Genomic DNA, 12,886 nt, shown 5'->3' on the forward strand with positions numbered 1-12,886 from the left:
TCCTCACTAACAGAGGTGAAAGGTGAGGGTGAAAGGACAAAGAACCTGAGAGCCATGCTTTCATTGGGGGTGAATGATGAGAACCGGTCTGGACAGCTGTGTATCCTATCACAGCAGGTCCTGTGGTGATTGCAGGGGTCAGGAATTAGGGGTCAAGAGGCCGTGACAATCTGGCTACAGAACGACTGTGATTTCTGCCACAACCATGTCCCTCCTAACCTCCACTTGTAACCTCTCTCCAGCTGAATCCTGCAGTACTACTTCTTGGCTGATGTTGATGTACATTGAATATATAATTCAAGTAGAAAAAACTGTAAAAATATTATGAAGACTTATACTGTATCTCTTTAAGTTCTCTTAAAAGTGTCCCCAAAGTGTCCATTAATGAAAAAAGTTGTCTCTGTTTTAAAAACCAGTACTGTGTGTTATCACTTTGTTAAAGGTCTTATTTTCTTTTAATCTGGTAGGGTTTATTGTCATTTATGACAAATAAACTAATTTGAGAAAATAGTCCTGTGTTTATCTCAGCAGATGCAGTTTAATTAAGGATTAATGCATGCATTGCGGTAGCAGGCTTTCTCCATGGAAATACAACTGCCCAGATGTTTCAACTCCTGTCATACCAGCTGTTAAAAGACTTAAATTACCACACTCTCTGAGCTCGGTCCTTATGTATTCTGTCATTATAACAAGGCTTCTGATGCTGAAATAGGCAGCTGAATGACAACAGAGCTCTTTCTGTCCACTGCTTCTGTCTGAAACTTTGCATGTCTGCGAAAGGGTGAAACAGGAACTTGTTTGGTCTTATCTCTTTAGCACAAAATAGGGCAGCGGGGCTATCAGCCTCTGCTCTTTTGTGCTGCTTTAATGGAAATGCAGAGTGGATGGTTTGAAACCTTGTTACTTTCGACAACTGATTTCTAGTATTGGTCTAAGTTGTTATCTTTATTCATAAGGTTGCATGCAGACGTTCAACACCAAAAGCTAAATGAAATGTCACCTACAGAAACTCCTTTGTCAGCTTTTGTTGTTGTTGGAAATGATTATGGGAGTTTGTAGAACCTTCAACTCTTAAGGACCTTGTATTGTACTGTTTGCACGAGTAGTAGGGAATGTGAGTGGAGTCTGAGGGCTGGCAATAAGGAAAAGCGCATTTGGAGAGGCCAGTTTTGACTTACCAGTCTCCTACAGCTTAACGTTGGAGTAAAGATATTGGATTATGTCCATGAAGCACTTATATCATTTTCTTTTTGCCACATACTTTTTGATCTAGAAAATACAGACCTGTGAAAAAAAAAACATTTAATTGTCTTACCAACATTTAAACTAATATTCTTATATCCCAACCATGACACCAGATATTTTATGAATACAGGCCCTTGTCTTTACTTTCACTTTGCTTTCAATTTTCAATTTCCTTGCAATTGGTCGTCTTTAGAATGCTGAGATATGATGCATATATCTAAGTGCTTCCTTTATATTCCAAATCTGTGTTAAAAGCAAAGTCATAATTACTACTGTTGAATCTTTTGGGAAGACTTGGTGGGATAACAACCAAATTGCAAATATTCAGACAAATTACAGCTAACCTTTTACACTTCTCAAACTTTTGTTAATTATTATAGCAATTCTATAGCAGTGTCATAATTGTATTGCAATCTGTTTTATGTTTGTTTGCTTCTTCCACACATCTTTTTGACAATACGTGATTGCATGCAGCAGCTAATTTTTCAGACTCATTATGAGGCTGTGACCTTCCTGGCTATTGTAGATTGTAGATTGCTGTCGCATCTGACACATGTACTTTAGAGCTTTGCTATTATTTTGAAGCAGTATTGATGTGGAGCTTTGCAAACTGAAAATAGGCTTCTTTGGTGTGCAGTACAATAGCTGCATTGTTATTCCATGACTTGGCAGCCATGCGAAGGAGGAAAGTTAATTACATGCATTTGAAGACCAGAAGTAATCACACAAGTAGCATAATATGAGGACTTTTTTCCGTTTTTTTATAAAATCTCTTTGCAATAATCATAATCACTAATTATGATCTGCAAATTGGATGTGGCTGTTTCTGTGTTATTTTGCTCTGTTTGTTGTCTTTTTTTTAAATTCTTTTCTCAGCCTTGGTGGGGAAGGTGGTGACACCCCTTAAAGGTCTGCCTTTATATAACGTCTTCTGTATTTCAGGCAAGGCGGGTGAAAACTAAACCTGTGATTAACTGTAGCTCTAAAGCATTTACAAAAATTCCCACAGGCTTAATTCCTAATGAAGCTCTGACCAGAATTTACTCTGGTTTCATTTTCAATGCAGCTTGAATGCAGCTGTCAAACTACAGTACGTTATCTCCATAGGCTTTGTTACCATACCTGTCCTTCTGCCCACAGAAATACTGCTGATCTTTCAACGTCTTTTGTTCCAGCTGGGGTGTTGAAGTCTATTTGCTAAATACAACAGTATTTCTCACCAACATATATGGGTGCAAAGTGAGCAGAAGTGACTGATTCAGTCCACATACTCGTCTGCACATGCAGAGTCAGAGAGATGGGTTTTGCTTTTTCTTACTCCATATCCATCTGGATATTGGCTATGCTACAGAAGTGCAGTTTACCAGCTTTCCTTCTTTTTCTAGGTTTGCATCTATTTAATGGTGTCCAAGGATCAATACAATTTTAACAGTAGTTGTTAATGTATCCGTCATAATCCTAATGGGGTTAAGAGTATTTATAGACACCGGAATTAAAAAAAAGAGAAACAGAAATGTATTCTAGCAAATTAAAGCATAGCAAACTAGCATCCAAGAATTTACTGAATGTAATTCCCCAGTGCCTGGTTTAGGATCATTAATCCATATTTTGTTATTTGTCCTTAGGAGGCTGGAAGCCTGTACTGACAGTGAATTAAGTCTTAAAACCAGAAGAGAACATTAGTCTGAGGGCGTTTATTTCTTGCGCATGTCTAATCCACCTAACTTTCAGCCTCCTTCTGTGACCTGTTTCACAGTGATCATCTGGCTGTAAGCTGACTCTCTGTGGAAATCACATTATGCATTTCTTCCCATTTTCTGGATTTTTCCACATTCAGCATTTTATTTAGTAAGTTTTTCATCCACTTACTTAGTGTGTAATACATTACACCCTGTATATAAGACTATACATTTAATTCATATAAGGCATTTGTGTTCTCTCGAATTGACTACTGTAATGCTTTACTCACTGGGGTATCTAAATCTACTCTGAACAAACTGCAGTATGTCCAAAACTCAGCAGCCAGAATCCTGACCAGGTCTAGTGCAAATGATCACATTACTCCTATCCTGGAGTCCTTACACTGGCTTCCATTCAAATTCTGTGTAGACTTTAAAATCCTAATGCTCACCTATAAGGCTCTGCATGGCTTGGCACCTCAATACCTGTCTGATCTATTATCGCCCTACTCCCCACCTTGCAACCTTTGCTCTTCTAATTCTGCTCTCCTTACTGTCCCCCAAGCCTGTCTACATTGTAGGGGTGACAAGGCTTTCTTCTCTTATGCCCCCACGCTCTGGAACTCTCTCCCCAAGGATATCAGAGAGTCACCTTCTCTAAACTCCTTCAAATCCAGACTCAAAATCCTCTTCTTCAGAAAAGCCTTTATTTAACTGGTTCAATTCTTCACCCCTCTGCTTTTCTTAGTACCACCACCCACGGTCTCCTCTATATATTGTAATTGTGTTTTATTTTGTGTATTCTTCTTATTTATTGTTGTCATCCTGTAAAGCCCTTTGAGAAGCCACCTTTAAAGGTGCTGTATAAAATAAAGTTTATTATTATTATTATTATTATTATTATTATTATTATTATTGGGTGAAGGACAAAACCAAATTAATATTTGTTTACAGTGTTCTTGCAGAAATTAACCAGAATTGTGAAAGCACAGTGAAAGGTTGGGCCAAATGTTGTCTGTTCACTGGCTTCAATCCTATTTCATGTTGCCCTTTCAGAGCAGATCACTTCTACTTTAGTTCCAGCCTTATTTTTCATTTTCTTAACTTGGATGAATATGATTGTTACTTACCCAGTGTGAATTTAAAAGCTTGTATATGTATTGTAAGTCACCATTGAGAAGGATGTATAAGGATGTCTACTGCACAAGTGATTATTATTACTTTTATTATTTATTTAAGCTTTTTTTAAAAAAAGTTTAAAAAGATATCCGAAGGGTATTGTTCAAAAACAAATTTGGTCAAGGGAAATTTAGCATTCCAAAGAGACAACAGGTTAATGCATGTTAAATGGATCTTGTTGACTAGTGGCTTCAGCTAACTGTAAAAATTATTCTTTGTTTTGTAAGTGATTAAGAGTTGTGAATTCCAAGAATTCTCTGTGGGAGGCTAATTAAATTCCACCTACAGTACAACAATTGAGGTTTGCTGGTACATTTTTCTACTCTTTGCCTTTTAGCAATGGTATGCAAATGTTAACCAAGAATAATTGATCCTGTAAGATGTAAGATGTTTGTGAAGTTAATAGCCCTTTCATGAGCAGTTGGACCACTGAACACATAGTGGAGAAATCTGGGATAGTGTGTTCAATTCCACTAGTTTTCAGCTGAGATCAGATTAAGCAGCACAGTAGTCTTTTGTATTCAATAATTCACATGCATTGTTCTTGCAAACCTCCGTTGCAATGTTTCTGAAAGGAGGAAAATACTCTTTTCAAGTCACAAAATATGAAGTGAAAACTATGGAGTGTTTAGAAGAGATTATTAAAATGTGATTTCCTGAAGACAGCAGGACAATTTTCTGGTGTGTGTTTTGGTAAAAACACAACATGGCCTGAAGGTCCACTCTTTAATAAATGCATCAAAACCAAATATATTAGCAAACATTTTTTGAAGAAGTTATATCTAAAAGAAACTCAATAGCAGGGGTCTTTAATCCTGATTGTGAATAGCTTCAATCTAGCTGTGTTTACAATTCACCTGAAATTTCTAAAGCCTGGGAATACTATTGACGAGTTAAGCAATTAACTTGTTTAATTAATAGGGATCTGGTCAATGAGGGCAGAATAGTATCAGGATTTTTTCTATCCAGATGTTCTCTGAAAAGCTTTTGTTCAATTGAACCAGTTAGTTTTAGGTCTTTAGAATTTTAGAATTACCTTATCTGATTGGTGGTTACCTATGCAATGTGCAAGACTCCAAGAATAAGAACAGGAATACAATGCTGGTGATGAATTACTCATCTTGTGTTCCTTTGTGCCATTATGAGAAGGTGAGAAGCTACCTACAAGCTGGTCTCCCTTCATGCATCTTTCAGAATTGAAATCACCTACAGTAATTGCTGTAGGAATTATAAGACTATATAATAGGTAACAAAAACAGTGCAGTAAAATATATTCTCAGGTCATGCCTGCTCTCAAAGATGTGAACAAGAGTTTAAAAAAAACATGCGTCCTGAATATTGCAAGGGTTGTTAGTGAGATCTGTCTGAAGAAAGATATAAAACTCTCTTTGATATCTAGTACTGTAATCGTGTCATTAAGACTGTCTGTCTCCTTTGCTGTACCAAGTTCTTAATGTAAAGCTCGTAATATTCTTTCTGCCTACCTCCCCTCTCTCTACTTACCCTCTACACCCTTGACTTTAGGGCTTACTTCATTTATTCAGGAGACTTTACGTTTGGTATATTTCTGTTAGCAATCTGGGCTGGCAATTAAAAAAAAAAGTAATTTAGAAGAACAAAGTTGAACAACTGCCTGAAGGAGTTGGGAGAAAGGTGCTTCACGCAGACAGAATGGCTAGCCATGGGAGACGAAGGATTGTAATCAGCCAGCAACATAAATCTCCCAGTGTCCTCTCACGACCCACACCACAGCCTGCCTCACCTCCAGGTTCATGTCATCAGCTCTCTGGCTTTGAAGACACCGCTCTGCTGTCAGGGACAGTTAGAAATTAATTCAGATGCAAATTGAGTACAAAGTGGTCCTTTTTTTCCAGTTTTTAGTTTCCATTCAACAAAAATGTCATCCAAGGCGACATCACCTTGCAACAAAAGAAAACGGACGTTTCATTTGGTGTGGTTGTGCTTCAGCAGTCTGGGACGGGTCATTTTTCTTTGAACCTCACTGCACCATTAACATGACACCTTAATTGTGACCCTAAGGCACCTGCAGACAGTGGAAGAGGTCTCATGCTTGTAGCATTCCAGACGTGAACTGCCTGTCTGATTACTAGAGCTCCCTGCAGGTGTGCTACTGAGCCTCCCCTTTGTTCACGTTTGGCAAATTTCCTGGCCGTCCAGACTCAGCAGTGTCTTTGTGCGTCTCTGCGTCTGTGTCTTCCTGTTGTGTCTCTGTGCCGCGCCTGTGTGTTTATTCATCTGCGTTACTTTGTGTTTCCCCCTCTGGCTGTGCCTTGGCTGTTTTCGGCACTTCCAGGTGTTCAGAGGCAAATCGTCCACTGTGTGGAACGGACTGCAGGGATAGTAGAGGAACAGTACTGCGACCCAGCCACGCGCCCGGATGACAAGCAGGCCAGCTGTAACGAGGAGCTGTGCCCAGCCAGGTCAGTCTTCAAGTCGATTAAAATGCAGTAAACCCCACTGTAAGAAGCCGTCAGCAGATCATGAATAGTTAGAGGAAGGCTAACATTTAGCACCAGTAGGGTCTTTAAATTCTAATCCATGATGTCGAGCTTTTACATACGACAAGGGTTTCAGCTAACTGATTCAAGTATACCCCAAATTCAGACTCTTATACTGGGGAAACTGGAGGAGGCCAGTGCAAATCAGCTTAAAGCTAGTACCTTACTGATAGATTTTCTTCCAGTTTTCCTGCTGTGAAGGAATTCTGTTTAGAATTGGCATTTAGCCTGATTGTGATCGCTCCGAAATTCCTTTCATTTTTTCCATGTGCAGATGGTGGGCTGGAGAGTGGCAGAAGTGCTCGGCGAGCTGTGGAGATGAGGGGCTCATGAAGAGGACTGTGCTCTGTGTCCAGAGTGTAGGGGCGGATGAACAGCGAGCCCTGCAGCCGTCCGAGTGCGAGAACCTGACCAAGCCCGAGTCTGTGGCCCCCTGCAACACACAGCCCTGCCCTGCTGACTGGACTGTGGGCAACTGGTCAGAGGTGAGGAGGTCAGATTAGTCATGGGTCATCCTGAAAGCGTCCAGAATTAGTTAGGCAAACATTCTCAGCAAGCCACACCCTGGTAGAACAGCACAAGTGATGTAGTCTGTAATGCTTCGTGACCTTTTTCAACCCTGATTTTTCTTCTACTTCTTTGCATCATCATGTTTTCTGGCTGCCCTTATGTTCCAGAAGCTCTTGGATTAACTCAGCATTTGTCAGTGAATCACATACTTCTGGATCTGAACAATTGTTAGTCTTGTAAATGACAAAAAGACAAGAGCTCCCTTTCCAGAGAGCTGACCTATCATTCCTGTATGTCCCAAAGCTCTGTCAGCAACTTCTTAGTACATCATCAACATCATCTTTGTTAAAAGAAATCTGTAGCTTAAAACAATAATCACAATATTACAATATTCAACTTAATGTGTATTCTAGTACAGTGAAACTAGTACTTGAATATGTGTTCAGTCATTCTTTTTTTATCAGAATGCATAAGTGCTATTCTGTTTGCAGTGTTTTCAATACACAGATTGAATGAAATTTAGGTGAATAGTGTATGGAGATCAAGAAAAAAATGTAATTCATATAAATATAAAAAAATAAAGGTCAGTCTTCTAGTCATCTTCATTCCTGTGGGATACAGTGAGTAATCCCACAGGTTTCAGAGGTGTATATTTAAATATGGCAGGGCTCATTAACATCAATGTCCATGATGTTCTTCTGCAGTGCTCTGTGACATGTGGTGGGGGCAACAAGAGTCGTGATGTTATCTGCAGCAGAAACACAGGGGCCGACTGTGATCCCAAGAAGAAGCCTCCTTCAGAGACTCCCTGCAATGCACACAAATGCCCAAAGAAAATGGACATTTTTGGAACAGATTGGTCTGGAAGTGGGTCATCCAGCAAAGAGCTGTACAATGAAATTAATTCCATTCTGGACGGAAGTCTCCCACCTAAACCTGGGCAAGGAACTACCAAAGCACGCCCTCCAGAGTACGCTGACCTGAATAACATTATTGAAGATGATTTTTCTATACAGAATCACATAGACCAGACGGGTGAAGATTCTTTTAGCAAAAATGTGTTTGTTGATGATTTCTACTATGACTACAACTTCATCAACTTCCACGTTGACCTGTCTTATGGCCTGGGAATTGAGAAGGAAGATGACAAGGAGACTGAAACAGAAGAGAATATGGGAACAAACAGGGAAGGGGAAGGGCATGATCACAGCTCAGGCACAACAGATAATATTGACCAGAAATCTGCAAATGCAGAGTTACATACAGTCAGTCCGAAAGGACCAGAAGACCTGCATTCCACCATTCACCCACTAAACTGCACTGAAATTGAGCTAGACAGAAAAGAGGCTGATGAAATCAACCCAGAGATGTCTGAAAATGAAGGGGAGGAGGACGATAAATTCTATTCATTTAATTACTTGCTGCCAGATTCAAGTCCTACAAGGCAGACCTCAGTGACTGTGACTCCCAGCTTCTTAGACAGTGAGGAGGAGTCAAATGAAGGATCACCTACTGAAAGGCCTTCCTCTTCTCCTTTGACATACAGTCCTGATAAAGTCCACACTGAAAGCTTTTCACTTGGTGAACCAGAACTAGAAGACCACTTCTCATCCAGCTTGGTAAATTTCACTGCAAATACTGAAGCTGAAAATAATCGGAAGCACCAGAAAGATGGTGGAAAGAATAACGGGCATCCAATGGAGGACCTCTGGACAGAGGGCGACCTAAATGATTCCAGTGACGCTGGAAATCCTCATGGACTTACAGAAGACAGAATGGAAGATCAGAAGGTTTATACTGCTGATGAAAGAAATGGGACAAGTGATCGTGATTTTGGGAGCCATGAACAGGCTGTGACAACCTTTCCTACAGAAAATGAAGAGGGAGGCACGCTTGACATTAATGAAAATCAGGAGAGCGTCTTAACTTCAGAAGAAATCCCAGATGCTCAGAAGATCCTTGATCAAACAGAAGGAGATTTACCTCCTCTTACCCCTCACCCATGGTTTTATCTCAAAACTGAGACACCCTTACCAACTGTACCAGACCAGTTTGATTTGATGTCAATCGTGGGGCATACTTCAACACAGTTTTTTAAAGAGCAGGATCCCGATCCAAATGATAAAACAGAAACACCTCTTTATAATGAAATGTCAAAGCAACCTGACATTAGTCCAGAAGCTGTGACTTCCCCACCATATGTTTACTCACAAACACTACCTTCTGCTCTGCCTGCTTCTTGGGATCCAGCCTTGGAAACCTCTGCTTCTCCTGAATGGGACAAGAAGGCATTACATCCCATAGTTCAGGAAGAAGATGCACACACTGTGTTAATTTCAACAGGAACCACTTCAGATGAAGCATCAACAGCTTCGCCAGATGTTCATCGTCCCTCTCCTGGTGTCACCAAAGTTCCTGATCAGATGCTGACCAGTCCCCCTTCTTCCACTGCTGTGTGGTCTGAGATCGATTCCAATGAAATTATAAATCCCTATTTGATGAGAAGCAGAATTACACAGCAGCCTGTCACCGATCACCCTGATAATGACAACTCAAGCCTTCCTGAGGAGTCCAGCAGACCTCTGGGACTGACCCAGTTTCTTTCCTCTCCCACACCAGCTCCTGACACAGCTGGCTTTTGGGTCGCTGGAAAATGGAGTGCGGTAAGTTGGAGATTCTTACGATTCAAAAAAGAAGTACTGTCTATTTTAAGTTTCTAGTGATATTAAAAAACAACGTTATTGGGGGCACATTATGTTTAAGCTATTAATTACATTTTAAAGTACAACATTTGAATTTGGTTATTGACGATTCGATATTCCAGTATTTGCAAAAGGGTCTTGGATGGCAGAAGAGCAGAATGGGGTGAAACGGAGCCGAAGGCTGTTAAACGAATTAGCAGCACAACAGACTAGGATTGTGAGACGAATATAGCTAGTTAGTGAGCCTCTCCATGCCACCTGCAAAAGTGCCCTCTACCCTGCGTCCGCAGCTCAATGTGCTCTTGTTTTTATACTGTAACAGGTGCTCCTGGTTCTGTGTCTGGAGGTGCCTTCACAAGCTCAATGACAAGTTTATTTGCTTGTTTATCTGAAGTTTATTGCCCGTTTCATTACACTGGGTGCTAATCATGAAGGCAGGAAGAGAAAGTGCAGACATCTGCAGGGCACAGAGGAGAGATTCATATTTATTTTAGTGGATTACTATACTGTATGTTGACTGTAGGAATGACTGTTGTTTTTTGTTGCTCACTTTTATTTTAGTTAACTTAAAGCCAATGCATTAGTACTTTAATTACCATATAATGGAGGCATATACTTTTGTCTTTAGCCATACATTTTATATACTATAGTACATCATGTGATGGTATAGTGGCAGACTTGCTTATACTGTAAGTGAATTTGGCTATTGGTGATAGTTCTCTGCACCAAACCCTGACGAATATCGAGAATCTGTTGTAGGTAAAAGAAATGCTGATAAAACACTAGAAAGAAATCCATCTAGTTCTTATACTACTATTTTCTATTACTATGGGTGTTTCAGTTAGTGCTTTCATTGTCAATGCAGAACTGCTTCTTCTTTCAACATCCACTTCTAACAGACCCCAGCTGCATCAGTGATCCTTGCTCTTAATCTTGGGAGAGTCACAACCGTGCACGTTTTAGAGGAGCTTAAGATCTACAATAGCTAAAGCTCCTAAAGCAGTGGAAGTTCAGACAGACTAAATCAATAATTAAGTGAACTGAAAATCACCAGACTCTTCAGGACTTGGAGTGAGATGCATCTGATTAAGATTAAATTTTTAACTCATGCATTTCCCTCTTGAAGTATGACCTCATTTGTAAAAGTACAGTGAAATCTGGTGTGCAGTCCCATCTCCCAGAGTTAGGACTGCCACGTAATCTATAAAAGTGTGCCTTGAAAGGATGCAGAAAATTAGTATTACATGCAGTAATTAGTGCTAAAATATACCCAAGGCTTAAGATCCTGCCAAAGCAGTGCTAACCAGAGAGTCAAGGCAGCTCAGCAGCTGAATCCTCTTATCTCCACTTTGCTTTCTGATGTAATTTTAAATATTTGCATATTTAAGGGCTTTTCATTGTGGTGTGTGAATGATCGGTTTATCTCCAAGTCATGATATTGGGTATGTATTTACTGCAATTAAAGGATTAATTTAGTGATGCAGTTTGTATCTTAGCATTTCACAAAAACTACTGCTCTCTTTGGCACATTGCTCTTCTTCCGGCTGCATATTAGTCAAATTAGTGATCTCTAATGACAATTTTATATCTATTTTTTTATCGGTCCTTCCATAAAAGTTATTTTTTCATACGGTGTAATAAAACATGCTGATATTATTATTTTGTTGTCTGGAGCTTTATCCAAACGCAGCTTACATTTGTAGCCACTAACAGCTACAGCAGCAGTCTGAGTGAAGCACCTTGCTCCAATGTACAACATGAGTGCCCAGCCTGGGATGTGACTCCACAACTGTGACCAGTCCCCTGGACCTGACCGCTCCTCCACATTGTTACCCCTAGTAAAGCACTCTTTGGCATTTTGACAGTTTGATCCTGGCTACTTCTAAATCTTTAACACAGTCTTAGAAATGCGTAAAATATTTAGCATTCTCAGACGCCTATTACTGTTTCTCAGACAAGTAAGCTTAATGCAGTAAAAATATGCAAAATGTAATGAGCTGAGGACTTCATTGACCCTGGGGCAGAACTGGTGATCAGCAGGGCTTAGAGAGTTGGAGGGTGGACGGTGTCATCATGGACATTTGGAGAGCTGATGGTTTTAAAAATGAAGCTGGCTTGTTGATCTGAATTACTGTGTCTGTGTGCTCTGGCATGCATTTATATTTCATGAAGTGGATGCGACTTCAAAAGGTGATCAGTGAGAGTTCATCATGTTTAAAAGGCCATGAGCAGTGCCAGGGGTACAAAGAGCCAGGTCAGTCATGTGCGATGCTGTGCTGTTGTTGCAGTGCTCCACCAGCTGTGGGCTGGGGGCAGTCTGGAGGACAGTGACCTGCAGTACAGGCAGGGATGTGGACTGTGACATCACTGAGAGACCCCCCCCTGCGCGCCGCTGCTACCTGCGACCCTGTTCCGCCTGGCGGGTCACAGAATGGGGGAAGGTAAGGCACTCTTTGGATGTGGCCACCATTAGCCAATGCATTAGTACTTTAATTATCATATATAATGGAGACATACTTCTGTTTTGAGCCATACATACTGTATACTGTAGTACAATATGTAGTACAATTTGCTACCCAAGAACTGTACTGTACTTCAGGAAGGATGGCAGCAACCAAGCAACGTCTTGCCAACAAGCTACAAATACAGCTTTCTGTCTCTGTCTTGTTCGCATTCATCTTTTTGTATCTCCACCCCATCTGTACCTGTGTAGCTGCCCCTTGATTAACTCCTCTCTGAATGGATGTCCGGATATTTTCATCCTGGTGGCTAGCTTTTGGTCAAGTGGATTAAACCCAAACCTCTAAGCCTGACTTCTCAATAAACATCATCAATGCATTTGCTTATTGAGTGAATTATTCCCATGAATGAAGGGTTATTAGAGGTCTATGATTACATAGAAAGGGAAAAGGCAATGTGTAACAAGATAACTGAAATACCCACACATGCTTTCCACAGTTAAGGCTGGGTGTATCCTGCCTTGTATCTGTTGCTTGCCTGTGACCCTAAATTGAAGAAGCTAGAAGTTGGACGGATAGATATAAAACACTTT

General features: G+C 40.4%; 1 protein-coding gene across 1 annotated transcript in view; it reads left to right on the forward strand.

The window, feature by feature from the left end:
• The window catches only part of LOC102691670 (A disintegrin and metalloproteinase with thrombospondin motifs 7), an 88,195-nt gene that overhangs the window by 56,439 nt on the left and 18,870 nt on the right, over positions 1–12,886 (forward strand). Inside the window, exons 17-20 of the mRNA XM_015343350.2 lie at positions 6,418–6,544; positions 6,897–7,107; positions 7,837–9,795; positions 12,123–12,275. Coding sequence (XP_015198836.2) covers positions 6,418–6,544; positions 6,897–7,107; positions 7,837–9,795; positions 12,123–12,275 — 2,450 coding nt within the window. The remainder of the gene's footprint in view (positions 1–6,417; positions 6,545–6,896; positions 7,108–7,836; positions 9,796–12,122; positions 12,276–12,886) is intronic.

This window comes from Lepisosteus oculatus, chromosome 5 (genome assembly GCF_040954835.1).
Source record: "Lepisosteus oculatus isolate fLepOcu1 chromosome 5, fLepOcu1.hap2, whole genome shotgun sequence".
NCBI lineage: Eukaryota > Metazoa > Chordata > Actinopteri > Semionotiformes > Lepisosteidae > Lepisosteus > Lepisosteus oculatus.